A 25,028-nucleotide genomic window follows, 5' to 3' on the forward strand; every position below is an offset into this window, starting at 1 on the left:
CCGGTTGCATTTATATTATTATTTAACATAACTACAGGTCAATTTGACGTCTTGACCGTTTATTTGCGTGTGTATAAGAACTAATATAGGTACGTATAATATGGGTAATAAAATATTATAAAATATAATTGTACACGGAGAGAAAAAGGCTACGAAAATCTACGTATTATATATCATCTAGAGCCAAATATTATCGTTTATTCAGATAATGAGTTAATGATGAATAAATTAATTTTAAAAAATAGTGTAACACAAAGGCAATAACAAAGAAAGACCACATATCATCATCACTTTTAAATGTAACTGTACCAAAACACAGGTTACATATATTTTTAATAATATTTATTTGTTATACAATACTTGAGGAGTTTAATATAGGTTATTAAACGTATAACTGTCAAATGATTGTAACGAATATGATTATGATACTGGGTATTTGCCAGTAATAATCTATACGAATATGTCATATTATAATATGTTATAGCTAGATGTGCCATGTATTATATGATTCTTATGTTCACCATAAGTAATTATTTGAATAATATCAAGTTTTAATTGTCGTTATAACGATAAAATAAAAAAAATTACAACGTGCTGCCAACTAGATAACATTCTCTGTATGTGCATAGATTGAAATTCAGAATAATAATGAACCCACAAGATATATTAATACGCATCATTATATCATATATGTGTACATGATATATACATATACTAACAGTTGATATTATAAAATTAAAAGAGAATAATAAACAAAACATACTATCGTTTGCAGGTCGCGAGTATTCAGATTTCAAGCGATCCAGAAACACAGTCGTTAAAATCGGAATTTATGGCTACGATATTATGTGCGCGTCTTATTAAACAGTTGTTGGTCTACGACATGCCCATATGCCCATGTATATGATATACGCAGTGCGTTATATATTATGTAGGTACGTTTAAATAAAATCATATAATATGTGTGTGTGTGTGTGTGTGTTAGTTACTATGAAGTGTGTTTAAATAATGATGAGGTAAATGAAACGCGAAATTGAATTTCAATGGTTAATTATTTTTTGGGAAGACGCGTATTTATATAAAAAAAAAAAAAAAAATACTAAAATAAACTCATTCCTTACTTTTGGACTCATTAACTTTATTTAAAGATCAAATAAATTATAAAAGGTACTTACGAATAAATTAAGGAATATACGCGCACGTTTTATCTCGATTAATAAACAAAAATTAAATTGGTCGTACGATTTCCAAAAATAAATCATTCATTGAGTATAATTTTATTATGAAATTAAATAACTAATATAACGGGACCTTTATGATATATAGTGGATACAGTTAATTAAATATTATATAGATTATTACATTTTAGTGGTTTGTTTTTTTTTAATTAAATGATAGGTACGTATAATTATGTAAAAATCATTATTTCAAGTGTACCTATACATAACATAAAATAGTGAAAAACCAAAACCAAATATTATAACTATCGAGTTTCCAGGCGGGACTACTTGTTCACGCCTGTAGATCTGAGATTATAATATTATACACATGGTTCAAAGTTGCAGAAGTTCACTTATAATAATAAAGTCTTTATGTGTATATTTTGTTGTTGTTATGTTTAAGTAACTTATAAAAGCATATGAGCATATTTTTTATTTGGCGACTTTTGAACTTAATAGGTACCTATGTTTAAAATTAAATTGACGAAAACATATATAATATACATATATGTATATAATATCATCTGTATACAAATCGTACATAATTAGAGTGCAGACTATGTGAGTAAAATAAACAAGTCCTCAGTCGTTTTCATGTGAAATATTATATCTGCTGCACAGCACGTGTTTTTAATAGGACGAACCTCCCCAGTAATTTATTAGGGATGTTGTGTCTAGGCGATGACAATTCCCCGGTGGCCTACCCGTCGCGGACCTTGATGGTCGCCGGCCGCACACAAAACACAGGCTCCAAGACCACCTTCGTACTGTGATAATTATTATTATCCTGTACACACACATTTTATTCAATTAAGTCCACACGTCAGTGTGTGTTTGTGTGTACGAAAGAAAAAAAGATAGAGAGAGTGAGAGAGAGAGAGAGAGAGTTCTTACGACACACCAGCGACGACCTTATACGTATTCGAAGACTGTACGAGCATTGTATGAATAATGTGTATAGTAATAAATTGCACGTGACCAACGTATTACAATTTTTCGAAAATCGAGTGACGGTACGCTTATTATGTGTATCACCATTATATTATATACAAACAGATACGCGTTAAATCTCCGAGTCGAATTTCAGTCGTTATAAATGTACATCACATATAAATAGGCGTATGCACGTGCCGAAAACCGTTCAGTTGTGAAATGAAATTTTTTTTGATGGAATATATTTTATGTACGCTATAGACTCGGATGGCGTGTTACCGTATAATACGATTATATTGTCGGAATAATTATATTTTAGTCCAATGAATAATAATGTATTTGTCGAGCAAATAAACGTATAAATAAATACATCGACGGTTATTAGCATTGCTGTAGAATGAGAATATGCGAAAATAAAATTATTATATACCGATTATACTGTACACAGACAAAGATGACGAATATCATGATAATTAATTATCTGTAGTTACCTATATTATTATGCAGTACCTACCTAAAATACTCAGTACTCGTCATGCCTATATAGTGTGATTATCGGTTTACAATAGGACATTATAAATGGGGATTTTATTACGATTACGATGTATAGTAACCCTGCTGGGAGCGGTGGGGGTCGGTGTTACCTTTAATTGATATTCTCATTTTTTCTTTTCAGATGACACGCATTTATTATAGTATATACTACGCAATTACACTTTTACGCGCGTGTAGCGTCAATGATGTACAATTAATATTTGCTGCCGAAGGAGGGTCGTAGCGGCAGCCGTGTGAATATTAACCGCAATTCCGCGTGTACACATCACACACACGAAACCCGACAAAATATAAGCTCAACGGTTTATATATTATTATTTATTATTAATATTGTGGCGTGAACCGAGCACGCCATACAGGCGCCACACACACACGATCGCAAAAATCACACGGATAGTAGCACACACGCTGGTTCCAAAAATAATCGCGCCACGGACGGGTCTAATGGGTGCCCCGACACCGCATCCTTGGGTGATTTATGCGCCTCCACGGCGTTGTTGTTTCGATGAGGTGGCCCAGCAACCTACGCGCACCACACATATTATTATAGACTATACAGCTTTATATATATATATATACAAACACACATATACACAGACATACAGACACAGATACACAGACACAAATAAAAATTGCTTTTCTCATTAATATTCAAGATGAATACAGGATGTGATCTATTTAACAGATTTAAAATTTAAAACACTCATTATTTCAGAAATCCCTAATTTTTGAAATATTTTTATTACATAATTTTAAATTTTTAAAACCATATTTTTCAAAAAATATTTATATATATATTGTTACCATTTTAATTACTAGCATCTAAGATTTTTAATTTTTCGAACGACAGGAATATATTTTAATTCCATACTCTGAAACAAAATATTTTTCAGAGTATTTTGATCTATAAAAATCAAATTTTGAACAAGAAGTTTATGTACAGTCATAATTAAGGCAGAGAATTTTAAACACTTGCGTATTTATTTGCCCAGTTGAATAAAAATTTGTTTTTTTTTTAAATTGCTAACAAACACTAAATCCAAAATTATTATTTAAAATAAAATACTAAAATGATTATAAATTGATATCAATATAATATTGTGAAAATAGTAATTAAGTAAAAATATATGTACATCTATATTATACAAAACACGACTATAAAAACGTATATACCTTAACAGTTAATCATTTGATATGAAGAATAGTTAAATATTATTATATCTATTAAATACGAACACAGTAAATTTAATATGGATTTAACAAATAAATCTTTTTACAAACTGTTTTTTTTTTGCAGATTAATAACTACGTTTTTATCTGAAAAATGATAATATATTATTTTAATATCTATTATTATTTTTATTAGACACATTTTTTACGACAAGGTTGAAGGTACGTGCTGCTTTTTCCACAGAACGCGTTTGTTTTATTTCTGTAGTCGTTTCTTTTACGATCCCACACACCGGAACTATTGTATATATATACATAATATACGGTAAACCCACAAATCAAACTGCTAGCATACGAAAAGTAATATTTTCCATTGTATTGAGTTTTGCGAGCGCCCCCCCAGAGACATGCACTACAGTCTACGCCACCAGAGACGACGACAAATTGCTACAATAATCCGAAGTGACGTTCATCCCCCACGAGGATGCGCGCACAAATAATAATATCTATACATGTATAAGAGTGCGACTGTAACTCCGGTGCCAATAAGGATTACTAGAGATACTCTTTCTATATATATATATATATATATATATGTATAACGGCGGCCATTTCATAGAAAAGACAGAATTAGACGTAATAAGAAATAACACATGTATACATATACAACATACATACATATATGTGTATACGTCTAAGTGATAACAAATCGACGCCATTGAAGATGCGCGGTCAAAGGTCGCCAATATTCTCTATTTTCGGTCTGTTCAATTTGATAGTATGATGTAGGTATGCGTATATCAGGAATCATCAAATAATATTTTTGGAAAGTCACTTAAGAAATTCAGGAAGTTTTCGGAGGCCGTAATAATATTATAAACGCATTTATTCATAAAAAAATAAAATTAAAATAAAAAATTAAAACAAAAGTTAGTGAAAACATGGATAATTCAAAAAAGAAAAAAAATTAATATCTTGCCCGCAGGCCAGAAAAGGTTTGTTCACCGCTCGCCATTTGTAGATCCTAAATTATAGACATAGTGTGATTTGTGAAAAAATATTAAGAGCTCGAAGGTTATATTGTTAGAAGTTTGATTAAGAGCAATTTATTATGATAATTATGATTGACTATTGTCCAAGTAGGTACCTATATAGAATGTCAGTTGGTCGACGGTGGAATTTGTTGTGCATTGTCACATTTTGTTACACGTCCCTTGTAATAAATATTAATCTGATTATATAATAAAATTGGAAACAGTTTTTTTTAATTTATTTATTTATTTATTTTTTTTTTTATCACATAATTATTTGCTGTCAATTATATAACATTATATTTATTCCACATTAGAAAACATTAAATGTAATCTTAATAATCTGATAATAATTACTATATAATTTTACCTGCTGACTATATAGTTGGTGTACCGACATTTAGCTCATGTCAACGATAAAAAATTAGTTTTAATTTATAAATAAGAGATTGTAGTTCAGGAACATATATTCTTCTTTAGAATAAATAATTAAATATATTAGTTTAAATTAAACAAACAAAATAATAAGATAAATAATAGTTGAAACTCTATTTGATTATTAAAAACAAAATATACATGAAAATCTTTTTTAATTATTCTTTTTTCATAACTATATAAAATTGATTGAAAATACTGCAAGTTTAAATAACACTTGAATTAAAAAAATCACACTTTAATAAATAGAGTTGCTTATTAAAGGTCTTTTATAAATGTAGGTACATAAAACATGCACACACGACGAATTAAGTAAAACGACGTAGAAGGTCATTATGTAAAGTTATTCCTAGTAAATATTTGTATATACTTATATAATATAGAATATAGATACAATTTAACTTCATACAGCTAGTAAGTAATTTATTAAGCATAGAGTTTAAAAAACCATATTAGTACAAAACGATTTTTACAATCTTTAGCAACTACGATACAAATAATAATTGGAATAAAATGTGGTATACGTAAGTGAATAGTACTCGTATTATAAATGTATATACCGGTATATATTTATAAACGAACACAATACAAGTATAAAGCTGGCATTAAACGAGACATTTATGGATTTCCGTTTGGCCGCGATAAAATGCGGAGTGGGTATAGAAATTCCGGTCAATTAGAAGAGTTTCACAAGACAAATACGACGGAATAAGGCTATAGTGCAGGGAGTAAAGATTTACATACAGTCACATTGTATATATACCTGCATGCCTTATTATACATATATCCAGACAATATATCAAACGATTTATATATTTATAAACAGAAACCTACCGCACTCAAGCAGAAACACATTTATATATATATATACTTATTTTGTATTGTACATAATATGCAAAGGTTATATACACTACCCGCAGAACTATACATATATTATATGCAGATATATATACCTACTATACCTAATACGTATATTATAATATGTATTTAAATCACTATTATTATAATAAATATATTTTTATGTCGAATAAACAATATAAATATATATATACTAATAAGTTATATATAAATAATATAAGTATTTAGGTTAAAAACAAGCCATTGTATACATGATACGAAACTCGTATAACGATCTACACACATAGCACTCGCGTGAGTCCATGTACATTATATATATATATATATATATATATATATATATATACACGAATATATTATTACCTATATGTACAAATACCATTTACGAAAGTGTCGTTCGAAAACTATGCGACTGCGAAGTCTTCGCACCTGTGCACAGAGTGAAAAAAAAAATGAAAAACACAAGCGAACCAGTAGTTGCATCTATATATACCTATTTATATCTATATTTTTTGTATTTATACAGAGAGAGACAGGGAGAAAACTAATGAATATACGTATACATATATATGGAATTATTCACTTTTCAACCCCACTAGGTTGCAGTATAGTGGATCACACTTTCATTTGATTTTGGTTCGAAAAAATTAAATATTTTTTTACTTATAGATATATATATATACGAGTATATAAGTAGGTTTTCATTAGTAATAGAAATAACATTGAAACATAATGGTATAGACCAGAGTTTCCCAACTTATAGATCTAGACCCACAATATTTGTAAACTATAATAAGCAATTATTTTGATTAAATATATGTACCTATAAAACAAATTAAAATAAATACACGCAAATAATTTTAACCATAAATTGATAAATGCTTAAATTTAGAGAAACGTAAAAAAACATAATTTAAGCATTTACTAATTTATGATTAAAATTATTTTCATGTATTTATTTTATATTATAAAATGTGAGACATGGATATTACAATGGATACCTATTGATATATTTTTAGTAACTTTTGTATCATTTTATTATTACGACTATGGGAAATTGTTGTCTTGCCGGTAAAAGTGTTAATAATTGTCAATGCAGTATTGGTTGGTTGACCATACAGTTTAGTAATGACCAGTACTTTGAGAATTCAAAAGTATACGTACAAATGAAAAATTTTAGCTAACGATTAGTCTATAATATCCGACCTATTATATATACCATGACAATTGCTAAGAGATTTTATTTTAGTACTCAGCTATTAATATTAACCGTATTCGTTATTCAAATATACCAGTAAAATACAATGTCAAAATAAAATTTGTAGCACATAAATATATATATATATATATATAGACCAAAACTTACTCTCGCCCGATTATGCTGAAAGTTTTATATCATATTTTTCTAATAGAAAATCTACCAGGACATTTAAGAGAGTATAGTTTGAACTACGTTAGAAAATATAAGAAAGAAACCATGAAATGATGTATAGCACCAATACATGCCAAAACAGCACCGTATCTTATAAGTCGATTGTATTTTTTCCCGGGCAAAGTCGAGTTTAACAGATATATAGTTTTATTGCGTATTATAATAATATATTACGGTATGGTAGAGTAGACCGAATAGACCAGTGAAGAAACGCAAAGACGGCGGGCATAAGATACGACCTTTTAAACCCAAGCAGAAAAAATAAAGGTACGATTACACTATACTTGAGTTGCGACTCCACCGCCGCCGATATCGATCCGCGGCGGCGCGCGACGGGCGGATTGCACGCCGTTGGTCGAGTGGGCGTGACCGAGGTGGTCGCTATAATCGGTGGGCTGAGATCCCGACGGCGGCGCGGCAGTTCGATCGCACGACGCAGCCGCCGCACGCGCGCTCACGGACCGAACGGATCTCGCGGGCTGCACGCGACGACCGCCGCAGCTGCAGCAGGACCGTCACCGCATCAGTACACTGCAACAGTGATCACCGACCGACGACGACCGCGCAAGGAGGTTGCACGCGAAATATTATTGATAATAAACGACATTATTGTTATTGTTTGCGACGACGATCGCGCGTACGTCTGATCGCGGGCATGCTTTTGCCGTCGGACATGTTGGCCACGCAATCTAAGATGTTGTATCAGCTGAACAAGTACTGCGTGGAACGGGTTGAGACCAGGAAGACGGCCACGGCCAAAGCGGTGCGGGAGGTGTGCAAGGTGGTGCAGACGGTACTGCACGAAGTGGAGGCCCAGGAGCCGCGATTCATATCGTCGCTGGCCGAGTGCAACGGCCGATACGAGGGCCTGGAGGTGGTGTCGGCTACCGAGTTCGAGATCGTGCTCTACTTGAACCAGATGGGCGTGTTCAACTTCGTCGACGACGGATCGCTGCCCGGGTGCGCGGTTCTCAAGCTTAGCGACGGCCGCAAGCGGAGCATGAGCCTATGGGTCGAGTTCATCACGGCGTCCGGATACCTGTCAGCCCGCAAAATTCGATCCCGGTTCCAGACGCTAGTGGCGCAGGCGTGCGACAAGTGCGCTTACCGGGACTCGGTCAAGATGATGTCGGACACGGGCGAGGTGAAGCTCCGGATCCGGGACCGGTACGTGGTGCAGATTACGCCGTCGTTCAAGTGCGCGGGCGTGTGGCCACGGTCAGCCGCCCACTGGCCGGTGCCACAGCTCACGTGGCCGCACCCCAACCTCATCGTCCAGGTAAAGACCGAAGGATTTGACCTGCTGTCCAAGGACAGCGTCATCATGCACGGAAAGCAGAACTCGATGGAGGGCGACGCGTGGGTCATGTCGTTCACAGACGTCGAGAACCAGCTCCTATACGGCGGCTGCCGGAAGCGATGCCTGAGCATACTTAAGACGCTCAGGGATAGGCACCTCGATTTGCCCGGTAACCCGATCACCAATTATCACATTAAGACGCTGTTGCTGTACGAGTGTGAGAAACATCCGCGGGACGCCGAGTGGGAAGAGACTGGTATTGCGGACCGCATCAACGGCATACTGTTGCAGCTCATCTCGTGCCTGCAGTGCCGCCGGTGCCCGCATTACTTCATACCACATCTGGACCTGTTCAAGGGTAAGACCCCAGCGTCTCTGGAGAGCGCGTCCAAGCACGTGTGGCGGCTCAGCCGAGAGATACTCACCAATTCTAGGGCCTTCGATAAGCTCTGAGGGGTTTCGCGGCGCGACGTATTATATTATATTACATACCTATAACATCTGTGCAGTACAGTGAAACCTTCTTAAATATCGCAAACTCTCAGTTCCGCTAAAAGTGTGTCCGCTATATTCGGAGATGTAGTCAGAAGAGGTTTCGCTGTACATTTTATCATCGCATCGCGTCGCATAATATTTATATATTTATACAAGTATTATAAATTTTTTTATATACTTTATTACTAAGCTAGTCAACGTGTTTTCGTCAATTGCTGAAATCGATAATTAATATAATGTTCTATGTGTTATTTGATTATTAGATATAAATGTATTGCTACCGCCCAGAAAGATCTCTCGAATCGATAACAATTATCCTCTGTAGTTTTAGTAGTTTATATGCTATAAATATAGTATGTTTAAGTATCCTATATACATCATATATGTTATAAACTTATAATCACACGTAATCATCACTTGAATGATTTAAAAGGATACGTTTACTGTATTATATTATACTATATCGTTATTAATATGTCTACCTATACTTTTTTATTTTTTGATAAAACATTTTTATTCTCTAAGTTACAATAATATTGTTTAATTTTTTTCGTTTTTGTTGTATGTGTGCAATATTAGCAGTATTATGCTATTCTGTTTTGTTTGTAGGTAGGTATACTATTAGTGATTTATTACTTACATATTACTTATTATGTATTATTAAAAATTGATAAAACGAACTATTTACTATGAAATTTATAGATGAAATTTGTTATGTATCTTCATTGATAGCTTTTTTTTTTTTAAATGTATTAAGCTCTTAGTAATTTTGAATGTAAATATTTTATAAATGCATAAAATACATGATTCATAAACAATACAATATACTAATATATTATGAATACCTATTACCTACATTCTAAATTAAACTGAAAAATAAAATTATTACAAATTTATTAAAGTCTTTTATTAATGAATTATATTACCTATAAAAAATTATAAGATACGATTGCACGTTATTTATTATAAAATAGGTAAGAATAGTATTATCTTAGTAACATTTTAATTCTATTAATATGTATATAATGATTTAAAGAATACAATTATTTATTTTATTATTAAATTGAAAAATTAAAAACAAAACATGGTTCCAAAAATAAATTAAAAAAATAGTGAGTGAGTGTATTACTGTATACCTATATATATGTATTATCGTAATATCATAATATACTTTAATAGGTATATATTATTTATAACAGTCATATACTTATTTTACTACTTAATATATTGTGTAATATATAAACTATATTAAAAAGGTATTCTTAGAAATATACATATATGTAGGAGTATATATATGGAAATAAATATACCTATGGAATATTTGGATATAACTGATATGTTCGACTTACAAAATATCGTAATATCAATAAGTCATTGAGTGGCGATTTTAATTGTATATTTTTTTTGAATTTATGAATATTATTTACACTCCAAACTAAAACCTATACTCTATATATGTTGTATATGTACCTACCCTTATATTGTATATATATCTACATTTATATATATATATATATTAGATTAGAAAATAATATTATTCATTAAAATATTGTTTAATGAGCAATATAGATATTTTGCTGCATATTATATAATTTATTTAGATTGAACAACACATTATTTATGCTGGATAAAAAAATACAAAACAAATGGATCCACTTAGTTACATCTCTTATTTATAGTTATTTGATAATATTGATAATTCAAATTGATTCTTTTTTTATAAGAACGAAAACAAAATATAAATTTGAAACATTGAATTTGTGGTTAAATACTTTTCAAGAAATTAATTTTTGTTTTATTCAAGTATTTTTATTAGGATATACATAGATATATACAATTATGTATGTATATATTATATTTCTTATCAAACTTACTTCAATCCCACCCTAATATTTTTTTTATAATTCATTGTTAAGCTTGAGATACTTAATAAGATCTAATCCTGCATATATAATAAAAATCATATATTTATATAAATATATTACATTATATTCTTAAAAGTTACCTACTTAAACATTTTATTAAATAAATAAAACTCAAACAATTATGCATAACAACTAAACATAATATAAACTTTCTATTGGATTTGAATGATTATTCAATATAAAATTAGTTTAGTGAAATGTTATGTTTAAAACTGTAACAGAATTCATATTATTTAGTTAGAAAAATTAGAAATTTATACAAAACAGCAACATTAAAGAGTAAATAATCGAATTTCTACCTAGATAATTTCGAATATTGTTCTATATTTAACTATATAATATACAAATCAAATTTGAAATATTTCATTTTGTGTAAATTATCTATGTATTAATATACTGTGCATAACGCGCTTTACAATATATCTAATATATTATGCACTACCAAACACATTTTCATTAAACAGGTTAATTATGACTTTAATAAAAAACCAAGTGTTACAAATTAATACATAAACACCTATAACATTAAAACAATAACTTTAAACCTATCCACATAATAATAAAAAAAACATTCTACAACCGGTTAATTGAAAAGTAGGTATATATATCTACCTAAAATCTAGATATAACATTTTATTTTATGGTATAATAATCAAATGTAAAGATGTGTTAAAGTACCTACAACCAATAGATAACCATTATTTAAGCATAAAGGTTATAAAATCAAATTTTTCAAACGAACTCTTATTTTTTAAATAGAAATACGATAGGTAATATCTTATAAACTACAAATATATATATTTATTGATCAACTTGTATTTGACGTATTCAATACCCAAATAATGTTCCAGAAGTATATACATACCGATAAAATGATACTATACCTAATATATTATACATAGTTATCTATACTATATAGACAATACAATCAATAAAAAAATAATAAAGTATAATTTATGAGAAATGTAAAACACAAATAATTGCTTGTAACATTTATCGACGAATGAATTATATGAGTAAAAATAGACGTCATTGACATAATACAAACATATAATATTAAAATACACAATATATACCTATATAAACTTTTAAAATTTAGGGATACACTGATATAGGTATATATATATTATTTATAAATACGTAAAAAATACATTTTCCTGTAGCAATAAACACTACGTGGACAGTTGGAATGAAAAAAAAAAAAAACACCAAACATCGTACACACCATACACACACATCAGTAGTATATATCTATTTGGCTCGTATAATAAATTATGAAAACGCGTCGTTTCGAGGGTAAAAAACGTATCGAATTTCCTGCCCGAGCATGCGTGCGTTTATGCGTATAAGACATATACACGTAGAAAGAGACAAAGAGACAGATAAATAATATATATATATATATATATATATATAGAGAGAGAGAGAGAGAGAGAGAGATAGCAAAAGAAAAACGGTTACAGAGTCACCGATGTACATACAGAATGATTCACGAGCACGGTTATAACCATATTTTTATTATAATTATAAGTTTATTCGAATTCTTATATACTTTAGTTAGTCTGACTACTTCCATGGTAAAAGATAATTTTTCTGAACGTTTTATTTTAACGTATCAAAATTAAAATTCAATCAAGTGAATTAACTTTTAAGTGCTAAGGATATGGGATTATAATATAATAATAGGTGTGCATGAATATATACGGCGGCTTTAATGATTTGAAAATTGTATATAATCTATCAATATATCCGATTTGTAAAAGCTTTCCAAGTTAGTATAATAAATAGTAAATCTATTATTAAATTGATTTTAATACCTATCTATATTATTAATACAAGAACCTTTTATTTTAAGATTTATTATATCTACTAAAAATAACTATTTATTAAAAAATTATAAACTTATTCAAATTTTGAATACAAAAATTCAAAAATTGGTAACATAAAAATTTTTGGTAAAATTATTCAGAACTTACAGTAATGAAAAAATGTTTTCTTTTAAAATACAGAAGTTTACATCAACACAGAACACTCCTTAAACATTACAAAAAAATATGAATAATTTGAAAATAAAAGTATTTGAATTCCTAAAAATTTTATGTCTTATTATAAATTTATTTTAATATAAGTATTAAAGGAAAACACGAAGGTGAGCATCATACTCGATGAATCACCCTGTATGTAGTATACTTTACAAGTGAGCTTCGACATGTATATTATACTTATATGTGAATATACCGAGTGTAGCCAAAGAGTAGTGTATAAATATACAACGAAGAAAAAAATACTTATAGAGATGGTAAAAAAAATCTCTACACACACACACCCGTGAACGGGCAAACCATGAAATGCGGGAAAAAAAACGTATCACGGGAAAGAAAACAAAACGGAATAAAAAACAAAATAGGGGGAAAAGAAGTTAGAAAAAAAAAGGCAGCCTGTACGGTCGAGACGCAAAATCCGTCATACACGCCGCGGCGAAGAATATTATATTATTATCAATGTGTCGTAGATATCGTAGTCCGCGGCCCGGAACCCGCCCCGGATCGATAGTCTCGCGGGAGAGAGAGCGCGGGCGCGCGAAATGGGCGTTTCCCCGGAGTTGACGCCTCACGGGACCGCGCCCCGCCGAGGCGACGAGCGGGAACGCCCGGCTTGAGCCACCATCCGACACCACCGTCGGTATACCGTCGTCGTCGTAGTCCCACCGAGCGACTACCGACACCGCCGTCGCACAACCGCAGTATCACGTCTAACGTCGCTCGCACTGCACACAACACAACGTTACTGTCGCTCACGTTTTTTAATAAGTAATTCATATCAATCATCGTACATCGTACCTAACCCGTCGGTTTTGCACCCACATAATATACAACGATAGTTCTCGACGCGAATCCGCCGAAATCTTTATTATAACCAATATACAAATATTTTCATTTCCTCGTCTGTTCACGCGTACACGCGTCGTCGGTGTATTATAATACATTGATATAATCGCACGGTCATGTCGTGACGGAAACTCGATCCACTGTTGGCGACTTGCATCAGGTGACATGCGACACGGTGCCGGTGCAACAGTCACAGAAGCCGCGATGCTGGTGCCGCAAGACATGCTGTCCACCCACACTAAGATGTCGTATCAGCTGGGCAAGTTTTGGGCGGAACGGGTGATGATCCGGAAGACAGCCGCGGCGAAGACGATCCGGGAGGTGTGCAAGGTGGTCCAGGACGTGCTTCGGGAGGTGGAGGCCCAGGAACCGCGATTCATATCGTCGCTGGTCGAATGCAACGGTCGGTACGAAGGCCTGGACGTGGTTTCACCCACTGAGTTCGAGATCGTGCTCTATTTGAACCAGATGGGAGTGCTCAACTTCGTCGACGACGGATCGCTGCCCGGATGCGCGGTTCTCAAGCTTAGCGACGGCCGCAAGCGGAGCATGAGCCTGTGGGTCGAGTTCATCACGGCGTCCGGATACCTGTCAGCCCGCAAAATCCGGTCCCGATTTCAGACGCTGGTAGCGCAAGCGTGCGACAAGTGCGCGTATCGGGATTCGGTCAAGATGATCGCTGACACCAGCGAAGTGAAACTCCGGATCCGCGAGCGATATGTGGTGCAGATCACGCCGTCGTTCAAGTGCGCGGGCATATGGCCTAGATCGTCTGCACACTGGCCACTGCCGCAGATCCCGTGGCCGCATCCCAACCTGGTAGCTGAAGTCAAGACTGAAGGATTTGACCTGCTGTCCAAGGAGTGCGTGACGCTCCACGGCAAGCAGTCGGCGCTGGAGGGCGACGCGTGGGTCATGTCGTTCGTGGACGTCGAGAACCGACTCATGTACGGTGGTTGTCGGAAACGGTGTTTAAGCGTGCTAAAAACGCTCAGGGACCGGCACCTGGATCTTCCCGGGAACCCGGTCACCAATTACCACGTTAAGACTTTGCTGCTGTACGAGTGCGAGAAACATCCGCTTGAAATAGAATGGGACGAATCGTGCTTGGGCGACCGCATCAACGGCATACTATTGCAGCTCATCTCGTGTCTTCAGTGCCGGCGGTGCCCGCACTACTTTTTGCCGCACGTCGACCTGTTTAAAGGCAAAGCACCCGGTAGTCTGGAGAACGCGGCCAAGCAGACGTGGAGGCTGACCAGGGAATTGCTTACCAATTCCAGGGCTTTTGACAAGCTGTGACCAGTGCCGCAACACACATATACGATATATTATTAAAATAAATACAAAGGACACTACTCTGCTATAAAGAATGCATCGTGATCGCGTCGTCATCATAATATAACTCCGCTGTCACCGCCAACGCAGGCGAGGTTTTTATTACGTTTTGTTATATACGTCTTTTCATATTATATTTTTATATTATTTATTACATTTTTTTCTGCCCTTGCACCTCGCGTTTCTCTACCGCGGAGAAAAATTCAACCGAACTGTGTTTGGTATGTATTATTATATTACTGTTTTTTTTTTTTATTATTATACTGTACGTATCGCATACGCTCGGATAATATATACCACTATATGATCCCCATAAACTTAATTTAGGAGCGTACGCCATATAATTTGTCTTTAAAGATATACGATATGATTTTGTTTTTTTATTTTGTTTTTTGTTTATTTTTAAATTGTTTTTTAAATATTTAAACAGCACTTGTTGTCCGCCTCGGAAAACGGAATAATTTATATTATTTTTTTCTGTGAGATTCACATACTATATATACTATTATATTGTTCTAAGCTAAGCCTACTACGTTCAATAGATACATGTGTAAATTTGTTATTACTCGGCGCGTTTTGATTATTGCTGATCATAAGAGGCGATTCATCAAGTTTTCAGTAGTTTGTATGCAAGTTTAAATCGATAGGTGGTACACTGCAGGTATGAACATTCGTTTAGTTATTCTCAATAATATACTTATATTATAATCTATAGGTACAATATGTGTTCAATTATATTATTATTTGAAATTAATTATGTATTAAATATATCCCATAATAATTATATTATAATGTATGTATATGAGTAGCTAGTGGTCTCAACAATATATATCTGTACTATTATTTGAGTTAAGTTTTTATAACTTAATAACATTTCACGAATACCTATAATCGTGTATTCATAATTTTGTATATTTTTTATGACATAATTAACATATAAGTAATCGGTGAAAATAATGTGCTTATGTTTGTGAATATTATATTAGATGAATAATAAATTTGGAAATTCTTAATTACTGGTTGCATATTCTAATGTTTTCATGAAGTAATAATAAATAACATTGCTGTACATTTATAATATAAAATATTTAACAACCTAATTTATTATATAATAAATTATCGTTAGTCAGTCCTTATCAGTTCAATGATCTTTCCAAACTTATTGAATATCTGTATATTGTATATTTAATTCAAATGAATATTACTTTTTTTTTTAAATATGAATTATAAAAAACTTAGTTTTTTACCAATAAAATATGTACCCATTATCTTATTATAGGTACGTAAGATTACTAATCTTATACTATAAATCATTTTTCTCTAAAACTATTTAAGATAAACGACTGAAAATCTAAATATATTTGCATAACAGCAATAAACAGACTACACAATTCGATATAATATATAATTATCAGCAACTATATTTGATTTGTAAAACCCACGGGAGAGTTAGCATTTTAAATATACTGAAAACGGTAATTCAAACAGTTAAATACTAGTTTTATTTTTATGACTAAATGTAATAGAATATACATATTGTACCACAGACAAATTGTGTAATATTCAACGTCAACATAAAATAAAGAATTCTATTTTTTTATTATATTGTTTTACAAGTCCTACTTCCGTTGTATAATATTACAAATTAACCATCAAATGCATTCCTAAAAATATTCTAACATAACATGAACACTTATTATGTTTTAATTTTAAGTACACGCGATTTATATAATTATAATTACGAAAATAAGATATAAGTTAATTAAAACTAAACGAAAATAATATTGTTCTCTAGTCAAATAGGAATATAACAAATTACTTATATTTTTTTTTTTATATAAATAATAATACGTATAGGTACCGTCGAAAAATACAGCTAATGTTAAATATTCTGTGATAATAATAATGAATATATTAAAAATAGTACTATTGATAAAATTTTGTGTTGAAAATATAAACATTTCAAAAACAAAGTTTGTAAATTATTTATAAATTACTCCTTGTCACGGGGGAAAAAAACAAATAATAAATTTGGAGGAAAATAATTTTCTAAATCGTTTTTTTTTTTTTTGCGTGCAATCTTTGAAAAATGATGAGTTCGTGCGGGAAGGAAAAAATAACGTAGATTACGATAAGTGGTGTACGGTCCCATTCCGCGTACATCGTGTAAATGTACCTATATATACATATACGTGCAGTTGAACAGTTTCCGGTATGATAAATGAAGAGAAATGCATTAAAGATGAAAGCATCAGTGGTCCCCAGGAGTGTTGTAAAAACGGAAGAAGACACACGCGGTCACCATAAGCGCTTAGGGTGGTAATTGAGTTAAGTGCTCTCTCGCGGAAGTGGTCTGGTATCACTTATAAACGTTCACGTGGAGTAAATACATAGCAAGGGACAACGAATTATGACGAGCTAATGGTATTTCTCACCCCTTCCCGTAATTGCTTTTAATAATAAAATTCATTAATGAGAACTCGTCTTGTCCTCAAATTGTATACTGCCCCGGTTAACCCTGCCGCAGTTTTGTCAGCATGTAATGCATAGATAATACGAATAATAATACCATTCGAGCGTCGTTTGTTAACATGACTTAAAAAGGCGCGTATATGCTATTTTTAACCAGCGTTGTGCACACATAAACGTTTGAATAAAGTATATATAAGATGATAAAATATTATACGCACATATAGCGCGGCGTACCTAACAAATATTATTAGCAGGTAGGTAAGGAAAATAACTCAAACCAGTTTTAATATAATATGTAATAATAATTCACGTTTTTGCGTGGTCCAATTATTAAATTACTTCAGTAAGAAATTAATCAAATTAATTATTTTTTAATAATAAAAAATAGTAATAATAATAATACAGCTTATCTATATCGAAATTTTGTTAAAGAAAAATACATTATATAAATCATAGACAAAAGTTGCACTTATGCGTTAATTGATCAACATAAATAAATGAGTAATTTATGAAAATATATAGAAGTAAGACTTATAGCATCTCAAATGTATTGATAATACATATGGACTAAATATCGTAAATATATAATACTAATACCATTTTTTATCAATGAATGATAATAAATATTTTTAATTTATTATGCCAAAGTAGAATTGAGACAAACTTTGCTCGGTTACTTAGATCATTGAAATTTTAAATGTTACTTAAAACAAATTAAATGAGTGCCAAAAATTTGATTTTTCCACCGAAATATTCAAAATAATATTCTGCTTCGAAATATGGAATTAAATAAAAATTATGAGAATAAAAAATAGCCAAAATATAACTGATTTTCAAAAATGTCATATAGCGAATCACTTAAACGTATGTAGGTAAAAATAATTTTCAAAACATTAATAATTATACTGCAAAATAATCACCATCGTGAATTATATAAAATCAATATACTATACAATATTATTTTATACTTATATCGTTACTAAATTCTAGTAGTATTATTATCTAATCATTCCATGACTATACAGATGTACTCGTAAAACTTGATTCGTATATACTTGTCTAAGCACAATGCGTTAAAAATTTGCTCGTGTATATGTAATATTATAATCATACCATTGTCAATTTGATTGGAGGAGTGTATGATTACAGAATGGAGCGGGGAGACAACCATCACCGTAACACATGTGATATTATTGTGAAATAAATAACGTCATGTATTATATCATATTATTATATATTATATTATTAAGTACCCTATAAGCGGACGACGATCGACCTCGGTGCAGCTCGGAGAGTGCACTATAGACGAAGAGTACATAATAATATAATATTATGTGTGTTATAACACAGATGTTTTACACCACACAAAACACTACATTTATGTACAGGATTATGTCCGCAGGCCATTTCCATTGTCGCGAATCCTACCCCGTATTCAATATATATGTTACACACGTCGTCGTATCATATAAACATAATATGTATAACCTTCTGCACAATATGAGGGTTGTTTCGTTTATTATTATTTTCATTTGTCTTATTTTTTGCTGAATAGCAAAGCCCCAGTTTGATTGTGGTGGGTTAACATTTTGAAAAATTCGCGAACTGAAAATGCGGTGCAGAAATATTTACCCAAAAGACTCGAACGGAGGCGGCGTCATTGGGTAGTCAAATAATATGTATATATAATAGGTAGCTAGTATGCGAATTACGCATACACACACACTCATATATATATGTGTATAATGTACATATTATATTATATTTTATACATTGTTGTATAGCAAACATCCATTTACTGTGCAGCACGTCGTCCCGGGGGAAACGCTACACCGTCTTCGCCTGGACAAAGTGATTACATTTTTATAAATCACCACACCGTGTCTTAATCATCCCCTCGAAAACATTTCGTTCACGCACCGCCGAGCAACTCCATTGCCGTCGCCGCCGATGCCGCGCGCGCACCCCGCCGGAACACGAATTACGCATGTACGCAAGTACCTATATACGTACATAAACATTTTATATATACATAAAACATATATACCGGGTGGTCCGTATCAAACACACACAAATATACTTATATATACACATCAGACAACATATTGTTCGCGAAAAGGTATAACGGCTGTCGACTACGACGAAGACAACGCAGAGAATAGCTTTGTTATATATACACATTATATAATATGTTGAGGTACATACAGTTATAGTCCCCCTTAATACTGAAGTATATTGACAATGCACAGAGTGCTACAATAGCCATCTTATATCTTATCCAATACTATTTTGGGGCGCCCAATCCGCGTGTAGGCATATATATATATATATATACGCGTATTATATAATTGTATACATTTTATATTATTCGACAAACTACATAATATATTTGTATACATAAAATTCGACCGAAAAACGATGACATTTTGTTATTTTATCTGCGCAAAAACGTGTATCGTCCAAACACAATGTTCGATCAAGGCCAACGATCGCTTGTGTTATTGAAACTGCTGCAGTTTTATTAAAATCAAAATTCCATCATTTGGAATTATATGTGTAATTATAAATGTATATATCATACAAAGCATTATAATTTTACCACCGACAAACACGCCATTATGCGATCAATGACAGCATGATAGAAAACGATTTAACTATTTTCAAACACTATAAATAATTGCACATGTATTATTACGATAACGACGATAACAGATGCTATAAGCAGTTGAATATTTGTTTTATACAATCGTAAGAAAAGCCCAGCTAGTTTCTAGTATATTTAATTTTATCGAAAATTCATAGATCTGTAATTTTATGTAGCATATAGTTTCACGTAATTAGATGTTTTCACTCTTTGAGACTAATATGTAAACCTGAATGGCCGTGGATTATATAATAAGCGGTAAACATTTTAGCATCGTCTTGAATACGTATAATATGTTATACCTACTTAGTTGAAACTGCAGTCTAGAAAAACTACAGTGGAACTTTCGTGCACCCCGTGCGTGCAAAATATTATAATCAAATACGTCAGAAGAACCAAAATTGAACATTCGAACGGGTAGAAGTAGGGGGTTGGTGGCGTCACGAACGCGGGCACCGAAACATGGCGAAAAACCCTGCGTGCTACAATAACCCATAAATTCTAGTTAGGCCGCGAAAATATAGCCCCTACCGCTCACGAGCCGGTAATCTAATTTGGATCCGAGTTTTATGCGAAAGGCGCGCACCAGACGAAGGGGGTTGTTGTTGCTATTATGTCAAGCACCGAGCACCGTGGCGATGAGGCAGTCGCGTCGTTGTCGGATGTGAAAGATAAAATAATATATGTATATTGTATATATATATATACATCGTCTAATGGATGTTTTTAATCAGGTTTGGTCGGCTTTTAATATACAGACAGATTAACGTAGGGCGGATGAACAGTGGTGAGGGAGGTGGTTCGATATACAATTGTCGAAGCCACCAACAACACTATAGTGCAGAATACTATATATTTAGTGTTAATTTTATTATTATCAATATTTAAAACGAGTTGCTGCAGAGACACGTAATGAAATTTTAAGTGTAAATGATTTTTTTTTTTTTTTTTGACTTTTTTGATAAGTTGAACTGGCCATGCGTAAGAGTACATATATTATACGCATGTATATATTTTTCCTTTGTAAAAGATACCGAAATATACAACAACATATTAAATTAAAGTAGATAAAAGGAAAAAAAAAATAATAATTTTCTTGTCGAAAGAAATAATACAAACGTGTTCACCATGCGATGTTATTCGAGATCGATCAGGCGAACGATTCTATCGTATTTTTTTTTCTCTCGGCCTATTCAGGCGAAAAACTAATCGTACGGATGCCACCATCAACGCCACCGCCGCCGATCAACGTGTACTAAATTAATTTCAGTAAAATATTGCGTTAACCAATTTATATTTTTTATTTTTGCCCCTTGTGCACAACCCATTATTAAAGACAGAAACACGTTAGACTACTGCAACACGTATAAATAGCAATGGTATACCTATAAACCTACTGCCACAACGTGTGTTTTAGAGGAGGCGACACAATAAAAGATCAAGGCGATACGAGATGTGGAGGGAAAATGTGTCCTGCTATGTTATCGTATCGTTAATCTATATTATTATTATTTGTTTGAATGGTTTATTTACAAGGTAGGTATATACAACGAGTGCTTTAAAATATTATATGTCGTGATGCCGGTATGATAACAATACTATTATAAGTATATATGTATATATTGTGTACCTATCATCTGACATATTTCTACGGCAGAATACTATCACCATTGCTATATTCTATTAGAGATCCTCGCGTATTCGAAATTGTACAAAAATTACAAGGGTTACAATATCAATATATAATAATAATCTACTTAATCTAATGTGATTGAACGAAAATCTTTGTACCTACAGCGAGTAGTTATAAGTACCTAGTTGTACAGTCTATAAACGCGTTTGTGTGGTTACCTAAGTAGTTTAAATAAGACAAACGTAACATGTTTACGTTGAAACACGAACGCGTAAAAATTAAACAAATAAATACATTCATAATATATTCGAGGACTGCGGTCAAAAGTTGAACGAATTCGATATGTTGCGGTTTATAGTACTTGATTATGTTTCAATAATTTGATTGATTCAATAATATACATATTATGAAATTCATGGTATGTTTGCTCAAGTATGTATAACATTATATTGTCAACATGTATTCTATGAAGCTATTGCTATATTTTAGTAGAAAATATTTTTTCTAGATCGAAACGTATTTTGTTTGAAAAGTATTAACTAGAAAGGGTATATACTCTGAAAATTAAGCCGATGAAAAATATAAACTTGGAATTATATTTAAATAAAACGTATTATCTAAGAAATGTTTTATTAAATATTTTTTTTTTTTTATTTCGGTTCGTATTTCATCACTCGATATATTACAATTCCAACGAAATATTTTCATTAAAATAAGTCGAGGAAACACGTTTTAGACATAATATATTTCTAATGTATTACGTTCCCAAAGTAATATGATTCAATAAAAATACAATTGTGACAATGTGTTTTTATCAATTTATTTTTTTACAAAATACGATTTCTATATTTTTATATTTATTTCTAAATTAATTATCTGTTATGTGGAATTTAAGTTTACAAAAGCACAAAAATATACTAATTTTCATATCATTAAATTTGAACAATATATGCTCGCTTTTAAAGTCTCGAATTGTATTAAATAGATTGATAAAGGATCTTCAGCAAAACCTACAAAGCACTATCGTACCATGTTGAATAAATGTACCAACATTTGTATTACAAAACCTATAATACCTATAAATATGTTATATTATTATACGTAGTTATTTTATTTATCCTATTAATTATTATAAGGTTATTAAATTATTTAAGAGAGAATCCACGTTATATGAAAGAATTTATCTCTTCGAAATCTATAAACAAATATTCTGACATAGGTATATGTTTATAGCTTTTTTAATTTTCCATCAGGTTAAAGATTTATTCGTCTGGACAAACTAAAATTTCACAATAAACAACATAAGGTAAACTCTGGTACGTTGACAACAGACGCAACACACACAATAAGTCGTTTTACATATTAGAAACCGGCTGAATGGCCTTCCTGTTGGTTGTTTTTCATTCAGTATACAAAATAAAATAAAACTGGGGAAACAAAAATGATGAAAAGGATTGCATTCTTCGGTGTTTTGTGCGTTGACGTACAATCGAGATAATATCGCGAGATAAAACAATGGGTACCAAACAACAAAAGGATACGTCAAATAGAAATGAATAAGCAATTCTACAGCTTATTAAAATATATGTTCTTAAGGTAAAAATATTAAAAAACAACCGTTATTTTTAAAATGCATAAGCAATATAATAAATATAATATAATCTCTAAAACTATTATTTCATCTTTAAGGATGAGCGCAAATTAATTAAAAATTTTATTGAAACTATATAAATTGAATATTATTTCAAAGTTATTTAATGTATTAACAACAACAAAATACAGTATTATGTATAACTATTGAAAATATTTTTAGTTTAAAATAATCTATATAGATTTTTGAAATTCCGATGGTTTCATCAAACAATGCGTAAGACAAATAGATAATATTAATTTGTTTCAATTGTTTCAAGTCGTAATTATATCTTTTGACGTTTAATATACTTTATTGGCGATTTTATCGGTTGAAATTAATATCCAGCACATCGTGCATAATTGAAAGCTCAATTACGAGCAACGCTTAACGACATTTTAAAAACATATAAACTCGTATAACAAAAATTTCTAATCTATATTATAAATTATAATATATAAATTATAGGTAGATACATCTATTAAAGCTGGATTATACAGATTATGAGAGTTTTAATAGTATTTTATACGCTATACTATAATTATATTGTGTTTCACTGAGAGGCAAGGTTTTATTGTGAACTCTATACAGGGTGTGAAAAACAAATAACTGGGCTTAAAATATAAATGAGATCAGCAAGCTGCTTGCAGAAAGCACGTTGCCGTATTGATCGCTCAGCAAGGGTCTGTTTATGGCAAGAATCACAACTTAAATAAATAATTAAAAAAAACTCAATGTAATTATCATAATACTAAATCGATATTTTTTACCACTGCCGTCACCATTATAGTACCGCCGCAACAGCAGTAACCAGTTTAACACGATTTTTATATCAATAAAGAATGGCGCCGGTCAAAGGGTACCGCCGCGTGGCGCGCAAAACGCACATCACGCAACGCATAACAAACAATAAAAAATAAATAAATAAAAACTCAAGTCTTATGTACACACCGCACACGCACACACACTCACACATACACACAACCGATTCAATAAAAGTAATACCATCACCATAATTGGTACAATAAATTAATGAACTTATATATCTTCCTGTACATATACATGTCAT

The 25,028-nt window shown here is 31.9% G+C and overlaps 3 protein-coding genes across 7 annotated transcripts in view; 2 read left to right on the forward strand and 1 right to left on the reverse strand.

The window, feature by feature from the left end:
• LOC112601904 (neurobeachin) overlaps nucleotides 1-25,028 on the reverse strand; it is a 221,876-nt gene that overhangs the window by 16,716 nt on the left and 180,132 nt on the right. The gene's annotated exons all lie outside the window — the stretch shown is intronic.
• On the forward strand, nucleotides 8,070-9,911 carry LOC112601906 (protein mab-21-like). The gene has a single exon (XM_025349779.1). The coding sequence runs from the start codon at nucleotides 8,290-8,292 to the stop codon at nucleotides 9,385-9,387; it is 1,098 nt and encodes a 365-aa protein (XP_025205564.1). The 5' UTR covers nucleotides 8,070-8,289; the 3' UTR covers nucleotides 9,388-9,911.
• Nucleotides 14,027-16,548, forward strand: LOC112601905 (protein mab-21-like). The gene has a single exon (XM_025349778.1). It carries the CDS (start codon nucleotides 14,408-14,410, stop codon nucleotides 15,542-15,544), a length of 1,137 nt encoding a protein of 378 aa, XP_025205563.1. The 5' UTR covers nucleotides 14,027-14,407; the 3' UTR covers nucleotides 15,545-16,548.

This window comes from Melanaphis sacchari, unplaced genomic scaffold (assembly GCF_002803265.2).
Source record: "Melanaphis sacchari strain LSU unplaced genomic scaffold, SCAv2.0 Contig7_pilon_pilon, whole genome shotgun sequence".
Classification (NCBI taxonomy): Eukaryota; Metazoa; Arthropoda; class Insecta; order Hemiptera; family Aphididae; genus Melanaphis; species Melanaphis sacchari.